The sequence below is a fragment of the Rhagoletis zephyria genome, unplaced genomic scaffold, assembly GCF_001687245.7.
Source record: "Rhagoletis zephyria isolate East Lansing unplaced genomic scaffold, Rhagoletis_zephyria_1.1 Rzeph_scaffold_16758, whole genome shotgun sequence".
Lineage (NCBI taxonomy): Eukaryota > Metazoa > Arthropoda > Insecta > Diptera > Tephritidae > Rhagoletis > Rhagoletis zephyria.
Genome location: NW_016173822.1, coordinates 30 through 9,845, shown reverse-complemented (window position 1 = coordinate 9,845; position 9,816 = coordinate 30). Strand labels below are relative to the sequence as shown.

The 9,816-nt window shown below is 35.0% G+C and overlaps 1 protein-coding gene across 1 annotated transcript; it reads left to right on the top strand.

Annotated features, from left to right (window-relative positions):
* Positions 1-6,051: 6,051 nt before the first annotated feature.
* Positions 6,052-9,432, top strand: LOC108379601 (transmembrane protein 164). Its single transcript, XM_017635954.1, has 3 exons — positions 6,052-6,403; positions 8,731-9,163; positions 9,223-9,432. The coding sequence occupies exons 2-3, from the start codon at positions 8,828-8,830 to the stop codon at positions 9,430-9,432; spliced, it is 546 nt and encodes a 181-aa protein (XP_017491443.1). The 5' UTR covers positions 6,052-6,403; positions 8,731-8,827.
* Positions 9,433-9,816: the final 384 nt, after the last annotated feature.

Here is a 9,816-nt window from a genome sequence, read left to right as displayed (position 1 = left end):
ATAGGTTGTAATTTAATAATCAGTATAAAACAATATTAGGGTGGCTCTCATTTGTCCAGTTTGATTTTTGAAACTAGTAACTCAGCTTCGTACACGACTTGAGCTCAATGGTGTAAGAATCAAAGTAGCCTCCTATTTTTGCTGTTTTAAACTCTAATCATGTGATTATTAATTTCATAAATCCCATTACTTCGGTCCAGTTCAATGTCATATATACAGTGGCTCATACAAGTGTTCACATGCTTATTTTTTTTAATTCACAATTTATTCAAACTAAAATTGTTTAAATTATTTTTTTATAAATACATACATATGGGCGAATCCAGCGAAAAGTCTACCGCGTAAAAAAATTAAAAGTCCTATAGCTAACTTATTTATACGCCGATTTGGCTGCTTTTTATAATATATATTGGTTATGTAAGCAGGAAAATGTTTGCTAAAAATGGTGTCGTTAGTTGGCGCCAGGGTCGAGATATTTTAAAAACCCGTATTTCTGTCGCTGGTGGCGCTGATGTCAAAATAAAAAGTATGTTCGACATAAAATGCATGTTTTCTTCCCGTTAAAAATTCTTTCAAGAACAATATTAACAAGACGTAACGCCAGGTAACGTCAAGTCAGATAATTCCGCTGATTAAACATAGGTACAGCAGAAAGATTTTTACATTTCGAAACTTGGAAAATGAACCTTAAAAATTTCCAATATTACTACAAAAGCTTTTTTACAAATTTGCAGAGTTTTACAATTTTGTAATCGAAGTCAATATCGAGTACCAACAGTTGTAAATTTTTTACTGAATAAGGGGCCATTTAATTGCTTTGCAAATCTAGAAAAACCTTTTTAAAATTTTGACTTTTTCAATTTTTTTTTACATTTTTTCATACGAGCGTCGCGTGACGCCAGTTTGAAAATACCCATAAAATTTGGAAAAAATCAAGAAATTGTCGTCAAAATTCCGAACTTTTTAATCTGAATCGACCGATCGCAAGTAAAGAAGTATAAGTTGGGGCGGATTAAATATATTTTTTTCACTTTTCTTTAAACTATGTATATGAAAAGCTGGGGGTTTCCCCCGATTTCAAACATTTTCGATAATATGCTCAATTAGACTTAGTGATATATTTGAATAAATGAACTGGGCTTGGTAGAAATCGATAAAGTACTTACCGAGCATAAGCGGAGTCGTGCTTTGAGGAATATTTTATATATTACAGTGCTGGTGTTCAATTAAAGCGGTTTAAGAAAGTTTACTGTCGAAAATACTATTTGAAAAACTTAATTCAGTTAAATTGACAAGATATGGTAAATATTGAATTAGTACACCTTTGAAGAAAGTTCGCGATATGTATGTAGACTGGAGTTGTAATTAAATTTCCAAAAATTTGTTTGAAAATCTCTTATCATAAATCTATTTATTTTATTTTCCAAAAATTAGGCCATACGAGTCTAGGAAGGGAGGAACAATCCAAAAATACTTTTTTCATGAATTTTTTGATATGAAATATTAATTTATCTGTCGTTAGTATGTTAATTTAGTGGCCAAGGCATTCGGTGCCAAGCGTTTATTGTAGCNTTATGTGCACCCTCCACACAGACCCCAATCACCCCTGAAAATTTCTTTGATATCGGGCAAGCCGTCTAGGAGGAGTATGCGAACAGGAAGTTTTGCCACTTAATTTTATATATATAGATGAAATTTGTCAGCTACAGATGTGAATTGATTGACAGTCATAGTTTACATATCCTCGTTTAAAGTACAAAACCGCTTATCGTGATTCTGCAAAACCGCGTAACTGACATTGGCTGCCAAAAATTGGATTTGCTCGCACAAGCTCTTGGCTCAATCCTTATACATTCGTCCTGAAATATACTAGGCAGATATGCGATTGCTTTAAAAAAAAGAGAACCATTTTGAAATATGAGCGTTTTTAGGCTCTAGAAAATAATTTCTACAACTTCAGATACGCGGTTTTGCATTTTGTTGATACGCGGTTTTGCACTTTAAACGACGATATGTGTTGATCTAGAGTACCCTGTTTAACTGAGATGACTAACCTTTTAGAATTTTTCGAATCAGTTAAAGAAAACTCAACTTAAAAGGTACTACAAAATATTGCAAAGAAGTACATTTGACTGTACTTCGAAGTACGAAGTACAACGGCTCAAAAAGAAGTACAGTACTTCCGAAAGAAGTACGGTTGGTCACATTGTGTATACATCTTGTTTATAGTTATGTGGTACATATTTTTAGGCTCTGTTTTCTGCATACAAATCCGCAGTCTAATAATAAATCTATATCAATATACTATCAGAAACTGTGGAAATCAAATTAAAACAATTTTGACCACCCTATTACATGTATTTACATTTGCAATCCATTGAAGACTTTAAAGTGCCCATTTAACCTCACATATTTTGTGCTTTCGTCTACATGTTCGTTGAAATTTAATATTTCTTCAAGGTCACAACATTGATGTGATTGGAAGGTTGTCAATACAATCCAATGTTAAATCCGGTAAGCTCTTTTAGTGTTTGTGCTTCTTCATGTAAATTCCCGTCGAAAGAGAGAGAAATACTAGGAAAGGGATTTAAAATCAGAGGCGAAAATGCCAACTTGGACGCGAAAGTAGCAAAGCTTTTTCGAATCAGTCAGCTGTAATGGCTTAAGACCGATCGATGTCGCGTTAAATAAAAGCTTGTAATTATCTACTAGGTTATGAAGTTTCCGCCGTTAATATTGTGGGAAACGACTGGCGTGCTTTGTTGAACTCGGCCAAAATCGCTAAGGCGGTTACAGTGCCAAATAAGAAGAAGAAGATGCCTATATCTGCCACTGGTCGTCCTACATCCCATTCTTCTCTGGTCGAAAACCTAATAGGTATCTTGGTATTGAAGTTCCAAACCGCGCCTGTCGCATTAGGTTGCGGCTCCTATTTCAGCAAGGAATCCATTAAGCCGTCCCTTTTTTATTTCATGAAGTATTGCTGCTAGCCCGAGATTGGTTGGTTTCCAGGTATTCGCTTCCCAGGGGCTGAGGGCGCTATTTGCGGCCGTACCGTGTACAGAAATATGCAGCGGTTTTGATGAAATATCATGCTAGGCCCCTCCTGAAGTGCACTTTGTCTAGAGATTTCCACAAAACTAAGACTCCAGGGGTTTATAACCAGTTTGAGGACTGTGGTGGGCATACCATAGGTAAAGTATGGTGACAGTCCCCATCGCTTTCTAAAAGTCTTATTGCACGTGCTGCTGGACCCTTCAATTAAGTTTGGAATTCAGAATGATACCGAGAGAGATTGAAAGTAGCTCCCCACTTCCCATCTTGGCAGAGAAAATGTGTTTTGTTTTCCTGGTAAACAAGACCGTTTCTGTCTAGGAGCAGTTAACCCCCAATCAGTTATGCTTAGCTCCCTTAGAGATATCGCCTAGCGTGCTGCACAGTCGTTCCATATCCACGAAAAGCGGAAACATTTCAATATTTCGCAAACGGTTAGTCCAATCAGACTGCAAACTTCCGTTCCGTTTTGCTGGAGAATGGCCTAGTTTTCGAATCGGGCTTGGCTAGCAATTCGAAATGATTGGAAAACCAATATGTTTTTCGAGCCTCACCTTCGATAACTAATGCGGAATAGACTAGTATTCGATTCGAGAACTAGGCCATTCTCCNAAGCGGAAACATTTCAATATTTCGCAAACGGTTAGTCCAATCAGACTGCAAACTTCCGTTCCGTTTTGCTGGAGAATGGCCTAGTTTTCGAATCGGGCTTGGCTAGCAATTCGAAAATGATTGGAAAACCAATATGTTTTTCGAGCCTCACCTTCGATCACTAATATGGAATAGATTAGTATTCGATTCGAAAACTAGGCCATTCTCTAGCAAAACGGAATCTTCGTTATCCAATGTATTTTTGCTTCGTTATGAATTCGATATCCAGCCCATTATCGAATTGAAAATTTAATTAGAGAGAGTGATTGTCTTATATTTTTCCTTCGAAAATGAGCTAGATTTCACTTCCTCTCTTGTTACTATGGTTTTTATATTTTTTCGAACCCATCTCCAGTGTATTTCCAATACACTATGAACGTTGAAAAACTAAGATTGGTTTTGAGTTCGTTCTCAGTTCGATATGTATATTAAATATCGAAGGTCATTTTCAAACGTTCGGCAAAATGTTTACAGGGTTGGATAAAAACTAACCGATTTTGTAAATTTTTGTAATTTGTGTTCAAGCCTATTCTGTTACAAAAAAAAATCGAGCTACTAATGAAAAATGTTACTCATACGCCATGTAGCATTTTCCTCACTTTCCTTTTCTATTTATCCACCGATTTCCTTCATTAGTAGCTTTTTTGTAAGAGACCAGACTGTAAATCAAATAAAAGAAAATTACACAGAAAATGTTTTTTTTTTTAATTTGTTTCCTTTCAAGTTTGCTTTTTTTTTAATTTTTTCATCAACAANTCACTTCCTCTCTTGTTACTATGGTTTTTATATTTTTTCGAACCCATCTCGAGTGTATTTCCAATACACTATGAACGTTGAAAAACTAAGATTGGTTTTGAGTTCGTTCTCAGTTCGATATGTGTATTAAATATCGAAGGTCATTTTCAAACGTTCGGCAAAATGTTTACAGGGTTGGATAAAAACTAACCGTTTCTGTAAATTTTTGTAATTTGTGTTCAAGCCTATTCTGTTACAAAAAAAAAATCGAGCTACTAATGAAAAATGTTACTCATACGCCATGTAGCATTTTCCTCATTTTCCTTTTCTATTTATCCACCGATTTCCTTCATTAGTAGCTTTTCTGTAAGAGACCAGACTGTAAATCAAATAAAAGAAAATTACTCAGAAAATGTTTTTTTTTAATTTTTTTCCTTTCAAGTTTGCTTTTTTTTAATTTTTTCATCAACACACAAAATTAATTAATTTCTCAGAAATTATCGGTCCTATCGAAAAGTGATGTATCTACGGTTTATGGTGGATTTTGTTAGCTTTCATTTGCTATAATTCCTATTAAGATTATTCAATTGCATCATAAGATATACGTGATTAAGTGGAACCACTTTTTTTTTAGCTGAAATATGGTAAATGGCTAATATCTCGAAAACTTATCCACAGNAATTAATTAATTTCTCAGAAATTATCGGTCCTATCGAAAAGTGATGTATCTACGGTTTATGGTGGATTTTGTTAGCTTTCATTTGCTATAATTCCTATTAAGATTATTCAATTGCTTCATAAGATATACGTGATTAAGTGGAACCACTTTTTTTTTAGCTGAAATATGGTAAATGGCTAATATCTCGAAAACTTATCCACAGGAAAAAATAACTCTGTTTTCGGAATCAGCGACCAGTAAACAGTGTTATTCTTTCGGATGTTATTAGGATGAACGATGAAAGATTTACATTCGGTCTGAAGTGNGGAAAAAATAACTCTGTTTTCGGAATCAGCGACCAGTAAACAGTGTTATTATTTCGGATGTTATTAGGATGAACGATGAAAGATTTACATTCGGTCTGAAGTACTTTAGCTGTGAATGATTTAAGTTCCCTGTCTTCGGAATGAATATAATCTTCCCCTCCCTCTAAGCCTTCCGTGCATACCCACTTTCCGAGCATCTTACGAATATGCCTCTTAAATGGGGTATCAGACTGATTATAGCATAGCGGGCACCACGCCCTCCGGTCCCGTTGCTGTGAACATATCAAAGCACCTGATAGCCCAAGCTACCTTCTCCTCAACCACAATATTTGCGATATGAAGAGCTCTTAAGTACACACTTACATGTCTACATGTAGTACGCTTGTATAGAAATATTTCGTACTCAGAAGCGCACCCGAACGGTATTGACAATGAAAATGCAAACGTACGCCTTTGCACAAAATTACGAATAATTGAAAGAGGAAATGCCTCGAAAAAGAGAGCAAAAATGCATTCGTATATGAATAAAGTGAGCATATTCAGCAAATTAGTCAAAATGACAGGTTGAGAGCAAACTTCAGCAGACTGTGCGACACTCACTCGTTAAATCTGCAGCAGTAGTCTAGATACCGTTATTGATGCTTGTCGGCGAATTAAGGACCTGGCAATTTTAGGCTGACATGTCAATAAATTTAAGAAAATAATTTCACGCAAATGAAAAAATGATTGCAGCACTTTCCTAAATTCAAAGTTGTGAATAATTGTTGTGTTTTGTGCTGTGATAGCGCATCGATAGGAGCAAGCAAGTGAAAAATTTTCGCAAATTAAAATAGAAAACAAACAAAAAAAATTAAGTATTAAAAGCAAGCAAATATCGATTCTGCACAAAAATATGGCATTCGTGCAACGTTAGTGCTGTACAGTGATGGCCGGTAGCAGGCACAGCAATAAAAATGGCCCACAAGGGATTTACGAGTGCGTAAGAAAAATTGAAAAATCGAAATTTCCACAAACATTGTACAAATTGGGAAGCCAAGGGGGAAGTGCTTTTTCATATTTTTACATGCATACATGCATACGTATAGTATGTACGAATTTAAATGCGGTAAAAGCTGATATGAGCAAATCTCAAGAGTTGATTTTTAGCGTCACTCCCTTCTCTCGGCAGAAAACACACCCTTAAGCATTCTTCTTGCATATACATATGTATTTCAATCAATGATGTTCCTGAAACAATAAAAAATAAATCAATTATTTTAACAATTTTAGTCTTAAAACGATAAGTTAGGCGAAAAAATACCGAAATTACAAATTTTTTCTTGGTCACTCGAAAACAATGGTTTATTAACACATATCTTTGGGAAGTTTTCAAATAGAATGTTCATATTAGAGGCAATGAAAGTTGGTAAAGTTCCAAGAGTGTGCCGCCAAATTAAAAAAAAAAAAAAAAATATGGAAGCATGCAGAATATCTATTGCAGCCGTTTTGTAATTTTTGGAATTTACTTCAAAATGTCAACATTAAATGGTGAAAATGTTCTTACCAAAAGGAATCAATCTAGAGCAATAAATGTGGCACCAAATGAATTACCTACATTGATTATAAAATGACAATTTTTTACGAAACGAAAATTCCAATTTTACAACTTTTATTGGTACTCTCGAAATTCATTCTGAAATTATTATATACATGAAGAAATTAATATAAGTATATATTCATGAAGAATTCTGTAGAAAAATATTCCACGCCAATATTTAATTACTTTTAAATAATAAGTTGGAAGTTGACAGGAAAGAAAAAGTAATTTTCCATTTAAATTGTTGGTGAAACCGGCTGTTAAGTTAAGACCCGCGAGTTCACTGTGTACAATTCTACGGGGCGTATACGTTACATATACAACGTATATTTGGACGAGTTATTTTGAATTTCATGAGTATAAAGTTTTTAAGTTTTCATTTAAAGGTATCCACACACTTATGCGATTGTTTGTCCATAAATTGACAGTTTTTACTGCGATAAAATCGCACAGATATGTGCCTGCTTGAGTTTTCAAAGCAGTAACGTCTGTAGCATCAAAAGTGGTGCGGATTCGTTGCTACTGCATCGCATAGGTGTGTAGATGCCTTAAATACAATGTTGCGATGGGTTCTTGTTCTTCATGCAAAACTGAAGATAATACATTCTCTAAGAAAAGTGTGTCACCATTTTCGACCAAAAACACGTTTTTGTCGAATAATATAACATCTCGTGAGATCTTCATATGCATGAATAGACATCATACTGGTATCCATATCGATGAATATACTATAGTATTATTGAAATCAATTGATAAAAAATCGGTAAAAAATTTCGATAAATAGAAAAATATGTATGTATGTCGATAAAAATTTGGTAATAAACGATAACGATATCGAAAAATATTGCGATAACCAATTCGAGATTTAAATATGCTTCAATCCTTTTTTGCTGACGGTGTTATTCTTCCTTACCCTGAGTTTCACCCAAAAAAAAATTCATCCGAAAATTGTTCATCCGCCCACAGTAAAACCATGGAAACCAAAAGTGAAAAGTGAACCGGTTCTGGGAAACTGAAACTCATGATAAGGCTGATTATTATTTTCTTCCATACCAAAAAAAATATTGCCGCGTGGCACCGCACAGTGTTTCGACGATATGGAGTCAGGGGGAAAAAATAGTAAGGTTATTTGTATCAGTTGCGTTGCCGATGTGGCGTCTTCTATGCAAAATTACAGAGTTAAGTAAGATGTCAGTCAAAAGCATCCCTGCGACGCAGAAAAAATTTTTTTTTAACTGGTGGGGCCGTAAGCAGCGAAGAAAACGCCCGATAAAAATAGGCACGGCCAGAGCGTTGGCGCATTTTTCTTCACCGCGGTTTTTAACGCATATTTTTTTCGCAGTCAACTTTTAAGCTCGCGTCTCAATTCGCGTTCAGTAACGATATGTACATAGACTGAAAGCTAAATATTGACGGTCCTATTCCTACGCCGACAACTAAACCCATCGAGCACTAGCCACAACAAAAGCAATGACAATTGCTACTATTAGTACGCTTAAAATCAAGTTTTTATGGCATAGTTTTAGGCTGAGTAAATTAGGCAGTAATGCGTAGCAATTGTACAGTTGGTAATGGGTTTTTTGTATATAATTATTTGCAGCGCCTAAGGCTTTGCGCTAAATGTTTTAAAATCTTTCGAAGCTAAGCAATTCATGTATAACCATTATTTTCTTTTAATTTATTCAATATTACTCTGGCACATTAATTCTAACACTTCATCCCTTTTTTAGAATATAATTTGCAACGGGATTCAGAAAAAGACGCGTAACAATTAAGAAATCAGTATCTACATAGACTCAAAACTATTTGCACACTGTCTTCAATAACATGACAATGGATTGGAGTTGGGCCATTGCTGGTGTCAACGATGAAATACCTCGTACAGCGGGTCCCGAATGCATTAACTATATGACAAATCGTCGACGCTGGACCGAATCAATAATACTCAGCCTAATATTTATATATTTAATATATTGGGCTGCGAAGCGCATGGATCCGATAATAGTGCCATCGGCGAAGGAAATCAATAAGCCACACTCTGCCATAAGATTAATGCTAATGATATTGATGACTTTTATCTTTGGTGTGGAAATGGGTTTTAAATTTGCCAATAGAAATATGATATATGTCTTGAATCCATGCCATATACAAACTTTGGTGCAGGTAATTTTTGAGCAATTGGTTTTTGAATAATTATTAGCCCGTTGTTTGTATGTTTGTAGATTTATTTATTGGCCGCTAAGCCTAGTAAAACTACTACAGCATTATTTCGAATACAAATGAATAATTTGAATGGGCCCTTTTTGGCGTTTCTATTTCCGGAAGTCGAATGTCGTACCCTTCATTTTGAACAAGCGACCTATTGGATTCAGCATGCGCTATTATATATAATTCCAGTATATATATTAAAGAGTGGTGAGTACGAAAGTTAAAACACTTTTACCTCAATGAATTAGATAAACTTTGAGTAGTAGATTTGCGAAAACTCCAGTTTCGAAGAGATGAAACAGAAGTAAGACGGATTACAAAGATAAGTTTGGTTAAAATTACACTGTGCGACAGCCGAAACCAGCCTAGACTTTGTTAACATTTTCTGAAAGTATACCAATTCAGTAGTAAAACACTCGATGGACTGGCAAAAGTTAGCTCTTATTTGTCTTAACCTTTAATTTCGCTCAGACATTTAGTTTAACAATCTTTTCTACGTTTTTGAAAACTAAATACTTAGGGCGAGGCATGAAAACTTTAGTAGGCCATAAAATAAAAATACGAGCTAATTTTGCAAACCCATGGAATGTTTTATTACTGGATATGTA